Source organism: Pseudochaenichthys georgianus, chromosome 16 (assembly GCF_902827115.2).
Source record: "Pseudochaenichthys georgianus chromosome 16, fPseGeo1.2, whole genome shotgun sequence".
Lineage (NCBI taxonomy): Eukaryota > Metazoa > Chordata > Actinopteri > Perciformes > Channichthyidae > Pseudochaenichthys > Pseudochaenichthys georgianus.
Genome location: NC_047518.2, coordinates 27,921,781 through 27,941,616, shown reverse-complemented (window position 1 = coordinate 27,941,616; position 19,836 = coordinate 27,921,781). Strand labels below are relative to the sequence as shown.

The window sequence follows — 19,836 nt, the reverse complement described above, 5'->3', positions numbered from 1 at the left end:
GTTGTGTTTTGACTGGGACTTGTGAAATTCTTCAGTCTAAGGTTCTATGAATAAAGTGACACATTATGTTGGGGACTTCCTGGAAACCCTTTACCGGTCCTTGAGGCACCTTGGACCGCACCTTGGGAACCACTCATGATAAAGGCGGGTGTCCGACAGGTGGCGCTGGTTAACCGGCGCTGCTGGGTCGGCCTGTGGAGGAACAGAAGTTTGTTCTGCGCTGTGTTTTTACGCAGGCGCAGAACACACTGTTTGTCCAGTTTCGTTGGTTGACTTTTACCTGTGAGGTAGTTTCGGTTCGCCGGTGGGAATAAGCAACAACCACCCCCGGGGTTCCGGTGAAGAGGTGACCAGTCTTTACTCCCCCTTCCCGGCCCTGTGTGACTCCCACGGCGGAAGCGTCGGTTGAGATTTCTCCGGTATTTGAGAGTCGGTGCGCAACAGCAAGCAAAGCAGGAGGCAGGTGCACAGGAGAGGACAGGACAGGGGGAGGAGGAGGGCTGCTTGTATTTCCGTGAGAGTCGTTCACACCGGGCCAGTTAATCAACTGGTTGGCGCCTCGGTGGTCTTTCTGCGTGAGTTTCATTAGTATGCGGCTAGGGTCCCCCGCCGACATCCAGCCGAAGGACTGATCGGCAGTCCTGAAGTCTCCTCCGTGCCTGCTAAGTGACTCCTCGCCCCGGGGAGGACGAGGAGGAGGAGGCGGGGACAGCAGCAGAAGCAGGACCCCGGCTTCTCCGCCTGTTGTGTGGAACACTTTCCCCGGACACAACAAGGACCTCCTCACCTTGTGGATCAGGAAGATGATGGGCTTTCTGCGCCGGACGTTCAGCCGCCGCTCCCGGAGCCGCTTCCAGACGAGAGAGAGGGACGAGCGGGACGGTAAGGGGGGAGGAGGAGGAGGAGGAGGAGGAGGAGGGGGGGGGGGCAGGAGGGGTGACCGGGAACCCCCTGCTCCTGGCCCATCAGCAGCAGGTCGTGCATGCACCCGCCGTGGTCAGCGGGGGGGCGGTGGTGCATATCCCGGCGGCTGGGACGGCGAGGACCACCATCACCTGCCGGGTGCTGCTGCTGGACGGCTCGGATGTCAGTGTGGATTTGCCTGTGAGTGTCCCGTGTGCTGATTGCGGCACAGTGTGTAAACAAAGTAGATGGCGCAGGACTAGGTGGTAGGCTAGGTCAGTGTGTGTCAAAGTGCGGCTCGGGGCCCCCATGTGGTCCTTGTTTGGCTTCCTTGTGGCCCCCTCTCATAGTAAAAAAAAAACTATGAGTTACTGTACCTCGCACTTCAGTACATCAGGGTTGATGACAGTTTTGCTGCAGACAGATTGATTGGCAAAGTGAAAGTTAGGCTAATATGGAACCAGTCTCAACAAAGATGGTCATTAGGGCACTTGCATCACAAATTCCAATGTTAATAAAAACACACAGAAGCTGTATATGTTTTTTGGGAGTTTGATTTATTTAAAATTAAAACAAATACAAAATTAAAACCTATAATTGCACACTAAAACCATTATTATCATTATTCTCTAGCCACAACACTGTAAAATCAACATTAACTTTGTAATTATAAGATAAGGAAAATTCACTTTTGTTGCCGCATTAAGCTTCAAACATTTAGCCTAGTTAATGATATTCTTAGTGGATTGACAGAATAATGAATACAATGTTTTGGGATAATTTACTGTTTTAAGCAAATTGTAAACAACTCATGAGTTTTGGGTATTTTTGCTTTTCTCATTCAAGGATTAGACACTTTATCTGTTATATCACTTTAAATTGAGTTCTATCGAGCTTGGGACTCATTCCTAGATCTGAGACGTAGTTTGTGGCTTTTGTTTTACAATGTTTTTGTTAAAGGGCTACAGAATTGCAAACACAGCTATCTCCACCCGTAGTATCATAGTGCCCTTTATGATATTAGTGTGGGAGCGTCTGCCTGTACGATGAGGGTTGCAGCTCCAGATGGTCTTATGATTAGTCAATTCATCACAATACTTGCTCATTTCTGACTGCAGGGAAATCTAAGTAAGACCTGAAGCTGCCCCCTCCTGTTTGCTCTTTCACAGCATCTCACTTCCCTCTTCCTCTCATTCTCAGTCTATATGCCGTATCTGATCCTCCTCAAGCAATCTCCGCTTTTCTTTGACCGCCCCCCCCCCCCTCGCCTTGTACAGCCTTCCCTCCTAATCTTTTTCTACACTCCTTCTGTGGCCTGCTCCCTTGCTCATCGTCTTACTCTTTTCACACTCTGCCTCTTCCTCTTCCTCTTCTGTTCTCCATCCATCTCCCTCAATTCCCCAGCTCCCTGATCTGATTTACCACTGTGGGGACTCTGTGTCACAGACGAGTGCTACAAGTGTATGAGGGGTAGGTGGGATGATTAGCGAGTGTGTGGGCATTCGTGCGTAAGTAGCTTCCCGTAAGATGTTTTCATTTGAAAGGTTTCATGTGTCACTAAAGCTGCTGCGTACATGCGTCACCTCTGAAACTCTCGGACAGTATAAAGTGTGTTATCAGGGCAGAGAGTATTTCTCTTAGGGAGATTTAAGCACCAATACAAAGCCACATATTCTGCAGAGGTGTTACAGCATCAACATCACAATGACACAGGGCTTTTCAAACTGGCAGCTTAGTCACAGGTGTTGGAACAAGTCTGTTCATGTCAGGTTCGTTGAACAGAGCTGAAACTCGCCTATTAAAGCTTATTAGCCTGTCACTTCGGGTTGAATGCAGACAAAACACAAGGTGGAACAGAGACTATAAAATATTCAGCAGTGTGTGTGACCTTGTTGCCACTGCATGCGCCCTCCTGTGATATGATTTCAATCAGCCTTTTCTAAAATGACATGCTGCAATAATCAACAGCCTGTTTCCCCCCCTTTGCCCAATCCTCTAACACCACTGATTTCCTCACACATTCATACACTCACCAGTATGTTTAGTCTGGTTATCAGGATCCAAAGTACAAGACTGTCATATTTCTACACACCCACCTTGTGTTATATGGCTCAGACTGGGGTTTGGCCTTCATCCTGGTGGTGAGGTACTTCTGTTTAATGTTCAGATAAAGTTTTCGACAACATTTAGCTGGTTGTGCAATACAAAAGCGTCAATAAGAATCTTTCTCTCATTGGCTTCTCCTTCTCTTCTTGACCAACATCCAAGTCTCACATCCACTCTAATTCATTTTGCTCCTGTTATGGATACCAAGGTTGTTCATGCCTAAAAAATCAGGCAATTTTGCAGCCACCCAAATGAAACTCAAGTTTTAAGACTCAATTTATCTCGAGAAGATCAGGTTACTGAAGCAGAAGAGATAAAGTAAACACAGACAAAGCCCAGCTGACATATATTTAACTCTTTGTTCTTCTTTTGTAGAGTAAGTCCAAAGGCCAGGACCTTTTTGACCAGATCATGTATCACATAGATCTGGTGGAGACGGACTACTTTGGGTTGCAGTACATGGACACAGAACAAGTCTCCGTGAGTAAATAGAAAGGCCTACGCCAAGGCTGTTACCACAAGTGATTGAAAAAATAATGCCTTTATCCACTCGTGATACGAATCTAAAACAAGATGTAATAGGTTCTTCTGTGGTCCCTGCTTTGGACTAGTCCGACCAGTATTTTTTCTGTAACCCTGACAAACAAAAAAACAAATACAAACATAAACTCCTTGGCGGAAGCTCTTACTTCTCTAAGAGGAAATATATATTTACATATATAAATAACAAGCTGATATCACTAATAATCATCTGCTTATTGCTTTTTTCCTCTTCTAGCAATGGCTGGATATGTCCAAGATTATTAAGAAACAGATCCGAGGTAAGTAGGCATACTGTGTGTGTGTGTGTGTGTGTGTGTGTGTGTGTGTGTGTGTGTGTGTGTGTGTGTGTGTGTGTGTGTGTGTGTGTGTGTGTGTGTGTGTGTGTGTGTGTGTGTGTGTGTGTGTGTGTGTGTGTGTGTGTGTGTGTGTGTGTGTGTGTGTGTGTGTGTGTGTGTGTGTGTGTGTGTGTGTGTGTGTGTGTGTGTGGGTGTGTGTGTGTGTGTGTGTGTGTGTGTGTGTGTGTGTGTGTGTGTGTGTGTGTGTGTGTGTGTGTGTGTGTGTGTGTGTGTGTGTGTGTGTGTGTGTGTGTGTGTGTGTGTGTGTGTGTGTGTGTGTGTGTGTGCTGCTTCATGTGGAAGCAGGTAAGTGGGGAGCAGGTGGCACATTATCCAATGTTGACATGGTGATTAGCATGTGCATTAGGAGCAGAACACTTGTTTGCTCTGCAGCTTGTAACAGGCAGATGAATGGGACAGGGGAGACCTGTGTTGTCCTATTTGTTTGCTGGTCCTCCTGTAGTTGAGCAGCCTGAAAGAAAGTCTGATCAATGTTGAAGTGAAACAAACAATACAAAATAAAGTTGGTTAAAAAGAAATATGGATAGATAACGATTTGAAGCCTGTGTTGGATTAAAAGACGAGATGAAATGGATCAAATAAATCATAACAAGCTATGATTTGATTGAATTAATCACCTACCTCTTCCTCTCTCTCCACCTCCTTCTCTCACACACACTTTGCTCTCTCTCGTTATGTCTTTTAGACGGGCCTCATTACAGACTGTTCTTCAGAGTGAAATTTTACTCTTCAGAGCCAAATAACCTGCGAGAGGAATTTACAAGGTAAAGATCTCACCAATCAGAAACACACACACATGAACACTCACAGGTTTTCTCAGGAGCCCAGTGGGGAGGTCCAAAGGGGACGTTGGGCTAATTACTTTGCTGCTGTGGGCAGATTCAAATCAAGGCCAAATGGACGGAGACTTGTTAAAATAAACGATGTGTCGGAGATGAGGAAAAGCCTGTGATACATCAATTGATTTATGTTCTTGTTGTGGCTTGCATCTCACTCTGTGTTCTTGTTTTTTTTTACACCAACAGATATCTGTTTGTGTTGCAGCTTCGACAAGATATTCTCTCTGCAAAGTAAGCCCCTTTTTCATGTTAATGCAACCATTTCAGAATGACATTATAATACAACTTGAGACAGATACAAATGCATGTGTAAAAACATATACCACTGTTTTATATATCACATTACATCCTAACTATTCGACAATTAACAAGTAATTGGGAGGTCAAGTCAGGTAACAGATGTTTGTTTGATATGTTTATTAAACCATGAGACAGCCACCTGCTGGTGGTTTAATCATGACAACAAATGGTTTGCAACCATACAATATTCAAACACAGACAATTTTGTCTTTAATTCTATTGGAGAACTAAATGTTTACACAGTTACTAAATATGATCATGAATTTTAAGTAAACATGTTTAAAGCGTTGCACAAGACTTATTAGATGGAGAGCAGTGGTTTCAAGATGATTAATGTTGACCTTATTAAATATTATTGCGTGTGATGAAAGATAAATAGGCCTATGCTTGGACTGCTTGGTAGAGTAAAAGGAAATAACTGAATTGAAGTATTGTGAACAGAAGAAACATTTACCCTAAAATGAAGTGTTTTATTATTTATATTATTGTCTGGTTATTTCTCTTCATCTGTGGTTTCTTTGTGGTTCTCAAAAGTAGTGCCAAACCTGATGTAAACACCTGTGGGAGCGTGCACACAGGTCACCTACATTACAGTTTGGGGGACTTTTTCTTTCTTTTACACAAACCTGCATGCACAAACACACACTCGGATAGCGTGTTACCCCTCTCCATTTTTCTGGCTCTATCTGGGCCACGGATCCCCGGAGTCCAGCTCTATTATAAAGCTCAAGATCAGGAACAGCAGAGGGCTGCTTATTTTAGTAAAGGGTTGCTCCTCTTCTCCTTGACATGCACACACACACACGCACACGCACACACACACACAGACAGTGTAGGGCATTCAGACGCTTTATGACTTTCCATCACATGAGAACATGTTCACTATGACTACACTAAAGAACGCTCCTCACCAGTGTCTCTCTTTCTCTGCTCAGACTGAAATGTCCGTATGATGTTGCAGTAGAGCTGGCGGCATATTGTTTACAAAGTAAGTGGAGTTCGTTAGATTGCATTTTTAAAGGTTTGAGAGGCCATTTAATTTAGTCCTCTTATTTATTTCATTATATATTTATTGCCAGTTATTTTGGGTGGTAAAGCAGTTGTGAGCAGAGACAGGTCTCTTGCTCAGTGGTGCGTTTTTTGGTAACCATGATTGGAGTAAAACAAGGAATTTATGATCCGTGTAATCTAAAAATCAAACCCAGAGGACAAGCAATAAGCTAAGCTAAGATGAGAAAAGTACTTTGTGCTCTGGGAAAAGTACTACATGAATTTGATGGCTACTGCAGCCTGGCCTCAAATCTTAAATGTCAAAGCTTTCATAAATGCACCAACATGACAGACAGTAAAGTAAAGTGTTTTTAGTCTGCAATTAGATGTTGATTTACTGGAGTGTAGTGTGAACATGCAAGTGACTATTATTGATAGTAGTAAATGGTGAAACAAAGTGCAAAAATCATGCTGCTAATCTGTATTTCTTAATTTCCTAGTGTCTTTACTTGATGTGTGTTTGTGTGAATCTGTATCCAGGTGAGATGGGAGACTGCGATCCTTTGGAGCACTCTCCTGAGCTGGTCTCTGAGTTTCGCTTCACTCCCAAACAGAGCGCGCCCATGGAGGCCGACATCTTCAGCAGGTGGTTGGAACTCAGGTGAGTTTGAACGTTGTAATGAATTCATAGTCAGACTTCAAAATGGGACTTTGTCAACCCCGGGACATTTATACATATGCATATACTAGTTGCTCCAACATTTTTGCTCTGTCAGGCAACATTTTGGAGGGAATCCAATGAGTTTATCTCCTTATTTTGAGAAACAACTGTGGCAAAAAGCTGGGCATTAAGCAGGAGAGGAAGTAATTCTGCTGCTGCCTTTCAGTGCCAGCGTTTCTACTGATGAGGGCATCTAAGTTTCACTCTCCCTCCGTCCTCTCCCCCTCTGACTCAGCCCCGCTCTCACTGGTTTGTATGAAGGATTAAGGGATTAATCCCTGGAGGGTCCTGATTGATTCTGGGCAGTATTTAACGCAGCCGTGGTCTGATTGCTCCCATTTCGGATTAGATTGCATACACATATGCTGCGCTTCACCAAGCCGCCTGAGCCACACAAGGACAAAACTCACACTGACTCTCATTCTTACTCACAAAAGAAAGACTAAGTCAAGGAGCACCCCTGTTTCTCTTAGAGCTAACCAATTACCTGTAGCGGTCATGCAGCTGGTAGCGATTTTGATGGTTATCTTTATCAAAGCAAGTTGCCCAAAACACCAGACCTGAGCTGACGTAAAAGTGATGTTTTTATTTATAAGCACCGTCTTTTTTTAAATCCTCAGGGGGAAGATTCCGTCAGAAGCAGAGGTTTTGTTTCTCAACAAATGCAAGTGGCTGGAACTTTACGGAGTGGATATGCACTTTGTCAAGGTGTGTGAGTGAATTTTACTGTCACTAAGTCTCTACTTTACAGAAGTTTTCGACCACTAAAGGTGTGTGTGTGTGTTTTGTCTTCAGGGCAGAGATGGAGGAGAATATGCACTCGGTCTTACTCCTACTGGCATTTTAGTATTTGAAGGCTCTAACAAAATCGGCCTGTTCTTTTGGTAAGTATATCAAACACATCTGTACACCAGTGGTTCCCAAAGTAAGTGCAGTGGCTGTGGGCCTTAAAGGGTAATTTCCAAATGTTTTAAACTGGACCCTATTTTCCAATGTATTTGTGTCTAAGTAACGTAAGGGACAACCATTTTTTAAATGGTCCAATTTTGGCTGCAATTTAAATTGTTTTTGTCACTGACAGGATCAAATTGTTATTTGAAGGGTCTGACAACATTATGGAAAGGATCCTACAGAGAAAGGATATGTTTTTCTCAACCTTTTGCTTGATCCGGTCAAACAACAATTCTTGTTCAAGGAAGAGACTCATTTTAAAATCAGCGAGACGTGTTTAGACATATTACCAAACGGATAAGATCAAGCTAAATTTGAAGAAAAACCTGTTGCAAAAAAAAGCACTTCAATAGAACATTTAAAAAAAAGTTGTCCCCATTTGTCATGGGAAAACAGGGTGCCATTGATAATACGATGTAGAGTCCTTGGTTTTTTGTCCATGTGTGTCTTTTTGTGTTATCCAGGCCCAAAATCACCCGGCTGGACTTTAAGAAGAGTCGCCTCACGTTGGTCGTTGTGGAGGACGACGATCAGGTTTGTGTCCTGTCACAAACACACACCCCTGCATACAAACAATTCCTGCACAAAAACTTAAAAACAACTCTATGCTTCTAATTCCTAACCCAGATTTGTACACAACGTGTCACATACAAATCACCTGCATTACTCTTCCATACTTCCTGCATACAAACAAGCACAGCCACATACACACCCAAACACACACACACATTCAACTCTACACGGATATAGTTTGTTTTTGCTTATTCCTGCATTTTCAAGATTCAAGGCTTTTATTGTCATTTGTACATAGCTACAGTGTAGTTATGTCGATTAAAATCTTAGGTCACAGGCCTCCAACAGTGCAACACAATAAAACGGATAAAATAGTGCAAGTAAATACAATAAAATAGAATAGAAGTAGTGCCATAAGAGTCTATATACAAGTGTACTTGCACCGTGACGTTGTTTGTACTATTTTATGTCTCTTTTCTCTTAATGTGTTCAGTTTATTGTATGTCACATTATTGAAGGAGCCTAGCACTTCATATTTTCATTACAAACAACCACCTTGTAGCTTTTGTGCATATGAAAATAAGGTCTTTGAATCTTGAATCTAAAAGTATTTGCCTATTTTCTGAATGTGCAGGGTCGGGAGCAGGAGCACACATTCATGTTCCAGCTGGCAGGCTCCAAGATCTGCAAACACCTGTGGAAGTGCGCCGTGGAGAGCCACTCCTTCTTCCGGCTACGTCAACCCACCACAGGCAACGCCAGCCGCAGCGACTTCACTCGCCTCGGGTCTCGCTTCAGATTCAGGTAGAGCTCGGAGACATACTCACACCTGCTCTTCATACTCATAAAGTGTATAAAAAGGATCATACAAGTTGGCTCCGACAGGTAGTTGTGGCCGGCACTTGTTTCAGCATCTAGGGAATAATGTGTCACATTAAACAGAGCCTGTGTATCTATGGTTACAGTGTATCTATGGTTACATGGACCTGTTCCTATGGTGACTGAGATATTCCCTTCTTATTGTTTGTTTTCTTCTGACTATTATCAGAGATGGTCAAAGCTTATTCTCACACTTCAAGGCCACTTCCTGGCATTCAGTGGAGCAGCTAAACAATGCATCGTGAAGTCTGTTTCATATTGGGGTCACTGGATTAAATGCTTAAACTATAGCTGGAGTGAAAAACACCTGTAGAGTGTAATGAAATCCAGTTTGATAATTTATCTGGAGCTTCTTGTTATTAGACAGTCTATTGGTAATTAAAAAAATATATAAGCAATTTATTGTGTTGAATACATATTTTAAGAGCAAAAAATAACCAATTAAATATAATTATAGAGATAGAAATGATATGAATTCCTTCAGTTGAATAACTACAAACCTCTTTTCAATCATGTTAAAAAGCTGTGCTTTTATATTATACTTTTTTCATGCACCAGAACTTAATTCTAAAAAAACGAAGTCAGACTATAGTGTGATATTTTAACAACTTGTATCTGTTTTATTCTGTTCGTCTCAGTGGTAAAACAGAGTATCAGGCCACTCATGGAGGCAGAATGAGGAGAGCAAGCACATTCGAAAGACGGCCGAGCAAGAGATACCCGTCCCGCACACAGTCCCTGGGCAAAGGTGAGTCTTATCAGCACATGCAAACATTGACTGGCTGTATTATCTCAGAGAAAAGAAAAAGCTGCAGCCTCTAAAAATATCAAGGCAAGGCAATTTTATTTATGTAGCACTTTTCAGCACGTGGCGATTCAAAGTGCTTTACAAAATAAAAACAAAGACATTTAAGAACAAATACAGCATAAATACATAATTAAATGGCATTTAAAAACAGGCATAAAAAGCAAAGATAATGAAATAAAATAGATAAACACAGAAGGTACAGAATACATGACTAAAAGGCATACTGTAGTGTGAGTATGAGCAGCTCAATTAAAAACAGCGGCAAATGGATGCGTTTTTAGTCTGGATTTGAAAATTAGAAGTGTTTCAGTGGACGTGCACGATTTGGGCAGTTTGTTCCAGATTGTTGGGGCATAATAACTAAAAGCTGCTTTTCCATGTTTAGTTGTTATTCTCGGAACAGAGAGCAGACCCGACCCAGAAGACCTGAGACTCCTGGATGCTTCATAGTGATGGAGTAGGTCGTCTATATACCTCGGTCCTAAGCCATTTAGTGATTTAAAAACTAGCAGTAGTATTTTAAAATCAATTATTTGGCAGACTGGAAGCCAGTGTAATGATCTCAGAACCGGAGTGATGTAATCCACTTTTCTAGTGTCAGTGAGGACTCGAGCAGCAGCGTTCTGAATCAGCTGCAGCTTTCTGATAGATTTTTTTAGTGAGCCCTGTGAATACACTATTGCAGTAGTCGAGTCTACTGAAATTAAAAGCATGGACAAGTTTTTCTAAATCTTATTGCGGCATTAGTTTTTTAATCCTTGATATATTCTTCAGGTGATAGTATGCAGACCTAATAACTGTTGTAATGTGACTGTTAAAATTCAGGTCTGAGTCCATCACTACACCCAGATTTCTTGCTTTGTGAGTTACTTTGTAGTCTGCCGACTGAAGCTCTGTGATTACTTTTAATCGGTCCTTCTTTGCTCCAAAAACAATGATCTCAGTTTTTTTTTTGTTCAATTGGAGAAAGTTCTGAGTCATCCAGTCAGTAATGTGCTCAATGCACTTGCTCAGTGTTCTAATCGGAGAGTAGTCTCCCGGTATAATTTTTAAATAAATCGGGGTGTCGTCTGCATAGATGTGATAGCTTAGATTGCTCTTTTTAATAATTTCAGCCAGAGGTAGCACATAAATATTAAAAAGCAAAGGTCCTAAGATGGAGCCTTGAGGAACCCCGCATGACATATTTATCAGGGTTGATTTGTAATTGCCTATTGAGACAAAGTTTGTTCTGTCCTTCAAGTAGGAACTAAACCAGTTTAGAGCTGTTGCTGAGACTCCCACCCAGTTTTCAAGACGGTCTAGCAATATATTGTGGTCAACAGTATCAAAGGCAGCGCTGAGATCTAATAATACTAACACTGATATTCTGCCACTGTCTGTGTTCAAATGGATGTCATTTAAGACCTTAACAAGTGAAGTCTCAGTGCTGTGGTTAGGTCGAAAGCCCGACTGAAACACATCAAAACCGTCAATTAAAAACATGAAATTACTCAACTGTTGAAAAACAGCTTTTTCAATCAATTTGCTTAAAAAGGGAAGGTTTGATATTGGCCTGTAGTTATTCATTATGGTTGCGTCTAGGTTATGCTTTTTTAGGAGCGGTTTAATTATTGCAGTTTTCAGGGCCTGTGGGAAAACACCTGATTGAAGAGATTTGTTTACTATGTGTAGTATATCTGAGGCCAAGCAATGAAAAACAGTTTTGAAAAATCCTGTCGGGGTGATGTCGAGGCTACAGGAGGAGGATTTCAGATGTTGGATAATGTCTTCCAGGTCTTTAGCATTTATCAGACGGAATTGTGACATGATGTCTGAATTGGCTTTAGGTGAACATAGGGACAGTACATTTGCTGTACCTGATACAGAGGCACTGACTGCCTGTCTAATTTGCATTTGTCAGTGAAGAAGGAGGCAAAATCATTGCAGGCCCTGGTGGATAGAAATTCTGAGGCTACTGACACTGGGGGGTTTGTTAGTCTGTTGGCGGTAGCAAACAAGGCATGTGAGTTGTTTTTAATTTTGGTGATGATGTCAGAGAAGAACGATTGTCGTGCCTTTTTTATTTCCTGATTATAGAAACCGAGTTTCTCTTTATATATTTAGCCTTCCAAATAATTTTCTAATATCAACAAAAACGTAAAAACAACTCTTTCCTGCGTATTCATAACCCAGATTGTTACACATACGTGTCACATACAAATCACTGGCATTCCTCTTCCATACTTCCTCTCTTTTGTGAGCTACAGCAGCTTCACAAGCTCATAATCCGTCATACATGAACAATCAGGTGCATACTGCAAATTGTATTTACTGCCACACTTTATTTATTGGATTCAGAGTTACTTAAAGGTGGCGTAGGTAAGTTTCAGAAACCGGCTCGAGATACACTTTTTGTTATATTCCATGGAATGCTCTTAACATCCCGATAGCAATGAATATCTTAAGTGCTTTGACAAAAAATCCATAAAAAAATGTCATCTGTGGAACCCGTAAACGGATTGCCGCCCTGTCTGTCAGCCTTCCATCTCGTGCACGCACAAATGTATCTCGTGCCCTCATTGGGCGTGCCGTCATTGGGCGTGCATTGCAGTATTACTTCAATGACTCGCCAGCAACAGGCGGCCACTTTCACCCGTCTGCTAACGTCATGTGCGCGTTCGTGTGTGTTGGAGGAGGTGCTCTGTAAGGAAGTCTGAAGGAAGGGGCGGATTCTTTTCGGCTGTGTACTTTCAAATTGTATTGCACTCGAGCCGGTTTCTGAAACTTACCTACCCCACCTTTAAGCTATGCAAAACAAAACGAATTGAAGATTAAAGTGTAATTCTACAGATGATGTTTGGAGTGACAACTCGAGTCTGGACTGAAAGGACAAAGAAAAATGTTCAGATAATGAAAATAAAACTGTCTTATATGCTGCTCTGCTATTATTCTCTCTTACCTGACGTCATACCTCTCTCTTTCAGCTGCCATTTCTCCAGGAAAGCCACAACATATCAGGTAAAACACACAAAAACACCCACAAATATACCCGTTACACTCATGCACATTCATATTGCTGTACTAGTGAGGGCATTCCACATTCCATTTTTACATTCATTCCTTATCCCCTAACCTTGACCTTAATCCTCACAACGGCTTGGATAATCTTAACGCTAACACTAAAACAGCCCTTTGTAAAACAAAGTAAAATGGCCCCTGCTTTGTAGGTTGCCCCACACCTTGTGGGAATACTTTGTTACTGAAAACACTCAAAATCAAATGTTTTCAGTTGGTTTGTTAATCTGATATCAGTGATTATTATCTCCTTTGTCCAGCTCTCACGCCAGCCCTGATCCCAGCCTTCATCGAGTGAGTGACCTCAGATAACCTACTTTTACACACACACATGCAGCAGCCACTGATCTGGCCTCGCTCCTGTGACAACATTTAATTTCAGCGTCTCCTCAATCCCTTTCCTCTCCTCCCCTCCAGTACCAGCACAACATTCCTATTGGCCACGAGCCGTGGCACCCGGCCCACCCAGCTCTCATGCCTCCAGTTTACCTGCAGCCCTCGGGTCACACGCCACCTCACAGGTAAGACAACAGGCCACAGAAGACACAGAGACCAGGTTTAGAGACACTCAAGTTGAGGATGTGGTTGCTTAATGAAGACGATGTGAGTCAGTCTCAAGGGTTCTTCATCCGAAATTGAGAAGAAGGCAAGTTTCTATTTTTAGGCAAACTCACTAATTTCATTGCCCACATTTGTTTCATCATGTCATGTCACTCATAAATCTTACATGTCTTGTCCTGTGTGTTTTTGTCTGTGTCTCCATCTCCCCGCCATGTTCAGGCCTTCTGTGGCGCCCAGTCAGCGTCCCCTCCCGGAGAGAACCAGCGGCACCTTCCCAGGATCCATCAGTGTGGTTTACAGGGATAAAGTCATGACCGCACTTTGACCTCAGTTTGAACTGGGAATCTGTTTCCAACCCAGACTTTTAACACTTAGAATAACACAGACTGGCGTCCCAGAGAGAGAAGCTCTGTTGATGGACTTATTGGAAAAAGTAATCTCCATCATCCTCATCCCCTCTGTCATCATCCATTTGTCGCATCCTGTCATGTGTTACATCTTCATAAAATATCTCAAAAAGGAGGAATGGGAGGGACGTGAGGTAAAGATATTACGTGAGGTAAAAGGGACAGGTGCATACCGTTGTTCTGAAAATAACAGGAAGTTAGTTATTTCAATTTGGTCAGCCTATCAACACGGTCAGTAGTGGATGTAGGGAATTGAGGCACTTTAAAACCACCCTTTGATGTAATCATCAAAAACTGTACTCTTTTTAGGGTAACAAATCAAATCTAAACACACACGATACGATTAAGGACACCGTGCCACCATGCAACGTGCACGTTTTTAAGCTTTTTTTCAGTTTCATACCTCTTTATCCATATATTCAGAAATATCTAAAGCAACACACTATGACATCCCTTAATATAGAATAAAATACACCACTTGAACACAAATTAAATTAATATATCACTGGGTTTGAACACTTTGTGCCTTGCTTTCTGTATGTGCACTGCTAGATCACAAATCTGCCTTAAAGTTTATCTATCTTCATGCCTTAAATTATTGCTAATTTATTGAAATCACTTTAATTTGAGTGAGATAAAGTGATGTGATTCTCAACAGGTGGATGGGGTTGAGTTGATCACATACTGGTTGAGGGATTAAGCTGCTTTAAAATGTGTAGTTCAGTGTGAAACAGGAGCATGAACTGCATATGTGTTGTTGTGCTTTCAGAGAGAGGTTTTTGAACATACTTTACATTGTTTGCAGGTTATATATATTTTTTAAATCAACCAACTGTTTACACCAAATGTGGCCAATGTTTTGCTGTTAATGTGTGTTGACTGTAACGTTTACTCGAATCATATGATGCATTTAGGGAGTTTGCCATATTGCTTTAAATAAACTAAATGTTTATAATTGCAGAAATTAAAAAAGTTGCAACGATGTGTCCTTCATTGTTTTATATCTTAAGTCATACAGAATATAATATTTTCCCACATCTATAGTGACATTTCTTGATGAATGCCACAAAAAATCTTGAGTCGTGAATTTGAAATCATAAGCAAAAATGGATTTGAATACAAAAACTTAGAGAAAAGAAGAAAAAAAAATTGCTTTCACATGTTGTCTTCAGTTTCCCTCTGAGCAGTCCTGCTTCCGACCATCAGTTCAGCGTGGAAGATAATGAGACTTCGTACTCGGGCAAGATCCACCACCATCACGGTTGCCACACACACAGCCACAACACGCTCTGCCACACACACACCAGGAACAGTGAGTACTGTCAGCCTGAGGGAGAGCTGTCCAATCTGTGATACGTCTGGACCTGATGCTCTTTTCATGTTTATCACTGTCGGTCAGCATCCTGTGGTTTGTTTAAGACTCAACTCATCTGAATCCCACACAAACCGTACAACTGCACTTTTAGGATAACATTTAAATGAATTTATAGTTTTGGGTTGTGAAATATCCAGTGCTTTGAGCCTTCTGCCATTCACAAAATACAGTGTATATTAACATCATTTTATGTTCTGTTTGTCACTTTTCAGACTCATAGTGAAAAATGTAAAAACTGTTAATGGTGATGCTCCGAGGACCACCAATGTAATTCACCATCATTGTACTGATATGGCAATCTGGCTAGATAAAACAAAAGGGTTCTGTCGGAAAATAAGTTGAAGTGATTTGAACCTGACTTTTAAACACATTTTCACGGGTTTTCCACACATTTCTTTCTTTTCAATTTAGCTGTTTTGTTTATATACAATGCTTCGTAGTAACGAAGTGTTATACGTTAATAATGTAATATAGAAACACAATTAACTATTCAGATACTAACTTTATCATGTATTCCTGAGCCTGTTCATGCTTATGTCTCTACAATACCAATTGTAGCCCATAATGCATCTTTCCATTAAACTTTGTGTGCATTAGAGCGCCGAGCTCCTCCCTGCCCTGCAGATGAGTTGGACATCTCTCAGTCTCTGCTCAAAGCTCTGGAGTCAGACAGTGATTCTCCCCCCTGGCCTTCACTGCAGGTGAACATGGACAACAAGGTCAGACACTTCCCCCACACACTGTTGTCTCATTTTGCTCACAAGAGGATATTTCCTAACGTTCTTTTCCTCCCTCTGTTGTTTCCTGGCAGGGAGAGGAGAAGCAGCTTTCTGAAAAGTCTCTCCACCCTCCTGTCTCCCCGGCGATGCTTCCTGATCATCTCAAGTGCAACATCCTCAAGGCCCAGATAGAAGCAGCCTTCAGGGTGAGAACCAAAGCAAAGCTTAACCTGCACATATCATCCTTGTGTAATGTAACAAACAGTAGTATCCTCCTCTACAATAAAGAAGGAGGCTCCACCAACGCCCAGAGGGAAGAACTCAAATGAGACCCTCATTGACAGGTCAGTGCTCTCATCCTATCCTTTCATGCTCACACATGTTTCTGCACAAGTGGGTGGAAGATTAACTCTGTGTGATGATGTTTCTGGTCCTCAGGTATCAGAGCTCTTCCCAAGATTCAGCTGCATCCAGTCTGACAGCAGACAAGATGCCGCATCTGCAAGACCGCAACCCAACGCCAGAGAGGCGGCAGCCCAGATCTAACACGAGCACCAACCGCAGAAAACGACTGGTCAGACAGTTCAGCTTGTGAGTAAACTTCACCTCTGATTACTGTCTCCCAACCAGCACCAGAGCTTTCGCAACAGGGGCATTGCACTCTTGAAACAAATCCTCCAAAAAGAACACTTTTTCTGCTCTTTAAAAATGCAATTTTTAAGTCATTCAGTATTTATCTCTCTTACAGTAACCATGAAGATGAAAATGATCTCCCAGAAGCACTTGCAGCTATCTCCTCCCAGAGTGCAGGGAAGTCAGGATCTACCAACTCATTGGACACACAGATACAGCCGTCCATATACCCACAGGTAACACACACTCTCACACACACCTTAGGGGTATAGTTCAGATGTTTTTAAGAAGGGTTGTATGAGGCTTATCCATGGTTAATATCAGTTCTGGTGTACGTATTTAGAATATTTTCATATTTCACTATAAAGTCTGCTTTCAAACCGCCTTTTCCATAAGGGATGCAAACTGTTATCATAGCTCTCTCCATTGAAACATTTTGTATTTAAGCATAATGCAGTAGATGCTGGTCTACTGCTATCTTACATTAGTTTGTGTTATTGTGTGAGATCAAAACAAATCAAAGCACTGAATCCAACCAACATAACATGAACAAACTAACTGATGGATGGAACTCCTTCATCCTGTGGCTAAAATGCTGTTTTTGTGAATGGAGTCTGGTGGCTGTTGGTACACTGCATCTGTTTCATAGGACATGTAGCAAACGGAGGAATGTTTGTGTGTGAACACTGATGTTTTTTCCAGATGGAAAATATGCCAGCTCTGGAGCTGGGTAGTCCATGCCGTCCCTCTCCTTCGCCCCACCCCTCCCCTTCTTACTACCATAGCTCCATTCCTCGCCTGGCCCCTTACCTTGCTGCCCATACTGACAGGTAACACACCTCAACTCTCATTGTTCCCATTGTGCAATTGATAAAACCTTCATCCAGTGGTCTGAAGCTTTTCTAGGGCATCATGGCGATCTGGTTGTCAGAAAGAAGGACAATTGTTCAGACTCAAATCTAGATGTTTTTAACAACTTGAGTTTTGTATCGTTCTGTGTTTTCAGCGGAGAAGAAATTAGGTTGGACAGAGAGAAGATACTAAGAGCCCTCTTGATGACGGAGCTCTGAGACATTGACCCTTGGCGCAGCTGACCCGCCATTTAAGTGAGGAAAGTGCAGAGGACCGAAAGGCGTTGGCTGCAATCAACATTTGTATATTTGCATAATACATTCAGCAGTTATAAATATATATTTGCATAAAGGCAATTTGCTTACTTCTTACTTTAGGCAAGGCAAGGCAAGTTTATTTATATAGCACCTTTCAGCACCAGGCAATTCAAGGTGCTTTACAAAAATGAAAGACATTCAGACAAAGGCATTTAAAAACAGTAAAAGATAATAAAAGAAACATTAACTTTAGGATTATATTTCTTTATATTACTTCAAATGAACCTGTAAAAACTAAGAGAGGTAGAAGAAAATGGACTTTCAAACATTACAGACAAGCTACAGATGTGACTGGTGCTGCCTGCATGATAAATGTTACATGATGACATATTTATCTAATTTGCTTTGGGGTTATGTTCTACTTCTTTGTCATCATCACATCAATGTCCATCTTTATGCCTAAACTGTTTATTGATCTCTACACTTTTTGGAAATGTGAAAATACATTATATGTTGATTACAGAGCAGGCTTAGTTCCTTATGTCAGATATCTATTTTTCAGATACAATTGCAGTGTTTAGAGAAAGTGAAGAACAGCCATGTGTGGGAGATGTTGAGGCTGGATTGTACTGTAAGACTTTACAGCTGCAGTCTCAATCCACCCACTAGAAGGAGACAAATGTGCAGTCACAGCTGAGCACATTGATGATTTTATATCACAGGTCAAAATGCAAAACTGATCTCAGAAGTCCTGTTCAAATAAGCTATTGTTGAAGCAAAACCCTGCTGCTCAACAACTTGGTTTCAGTCTATTTTTCTGTCACAAACACATCTGTCGCGACTGATGATCTGCTGCTGTTCTGTATGTGTTGATTTTGTTGATCTTAATAAAGCACACATTATCAGTTTGATAACTCTGCAAAGCGTCGTCTTTGGTCTCCGCACTGACACGGGAATGTGGCTGAGCCTCGCCCTGTGTGCTGAATGTGTGTAGGCCTCACCCACCTGTTGAGGGAATGTTGTTATATTACTAATTTATCTACCTTACACACCTATAAAGTAGAGTTGGGTACCGTGAGTCAGCCTGCAATTGTCCCTCTGTGTCTTGTTTAGAATAATGTTCAAAACAAGGTGCAGCGGAGACGCTCTGTATGAGGAATGCACCACAGATGTTTTTATCCAACAGAATTAATGCGGATTATGACAGGTAATTATGAGGGTGAGCCAACAAACAAGACTTTCAAGGTTTAACCAATCACATCCTGTTTTATGTAATAAGGGACTGTTTGAAAATGATTAAGGTTGGGGGGGGGCTGACCTTGTGTTTTAAAAGTGTGTTAATGGAAAGTATTTTTGGAAGTAACCACTTTTCATTTATTTATTCATACAATTAAACTCACAAGAAAAGAAAATACATAGTTCTGGAGAAATTTCATGATAAAGACCATCCCCTGCTTTGCCGAAAAAGAACCAAAAAATATATCAGAGAACCCTCCGTAGAGAAAAAAGGAAAGAACCCTATAATCGTTATTCAGCAGCTCCTTATATCCTTTGTATTATACTACATCATAGGTTAAATAACTTTCATTGACTCAATATTTTGAATCTTATAAACTGCACTTCAATTGTGCAAATTACACCTTTAAACTGAGGTTTAATTGATACACAGAGGTTGCACTTTGTCATGCATAAAAGCCCTTTTTGATTAGTTTTGTAGTAACAACTTATTTTGAACCTGAGCTGCATTTTTTCTCACATCATTTCCCATTAAATCTTAGTCAATGAGGAGATAAAAGTTCAAGAGAAAAAAAGTATGTTGGGCTCTGTTGTAATGATATTAATGGTGTTGCTATGTCGGTTTAGGCAGTATTTGAGTGTGAGTGTGTGTTTTTAAAAGAGATCAAGTTGGGTGGGGTGCACAAGATTGTATTACACAATGCCAAATCTGCCCTCAGGGGGTATGACGTGGTTTTGTCTGCTTTCCTTCCATTCTTTAAAAAAAAGGGCCATCCTCTCAGATAATTTAGTGTGTCTGAGGGACAATAGCTTCTTTGCCTGTGTGTGTG

General features: G+C 41.5%; 1 protein-coding gene across 1 annotated transcript; it reads left to right on the top strand.

Moving 5' to 3' along the window:
• The first annotated feature begins 178 nt into the window (after nucleotides 1-178).
• epb41l4b (erythrocyte membrane protein band 4.1 like 4B) lies at nucleotides 179-18,658 on the top strand. Its single transcript, XM_034103379.2, is given in 24 exon segments — nucleotides 179-914; nucleotides 916-1,104; nucleotides 3,385-3,489; nucleotides 3,788-3,830; nucleotides 4,594-4,672; nucleotides 4,934-4,978; nucleotides 5,983-6,035; nucleotides 6,578-6,698; nucleotides 7,379-7,466; nucleotides 7,554-7,642; nucleotides 8,174-8,243; nucleotides 8,857-9,026; nucleotides 9,740-9,849; nucleotides 12,876-12,909; nucleotides 13,227-13,260; nucleotides 13,384-13,487; nucleotides 15,107-15,246; nucleotides 15,907-16,028; nucleotides 16,121-16,234; nucleotides 16,317-16,372; nucleotides 16,467-16,619; nucleotides 16,777-16,897; nucleotides 17,364-17,491; nucleotides 17,668-18,658. Coding segments are annotated over 24 exon segments (2,343 nt in total). The 5' UTR covers nucleotides 179-803; the 3' UTR covers nucleotides 17,732-18,658.
• The last annotated feature ends 1,178 nt before the right edge of the window (nucleotides 18,659-19,836 follow it).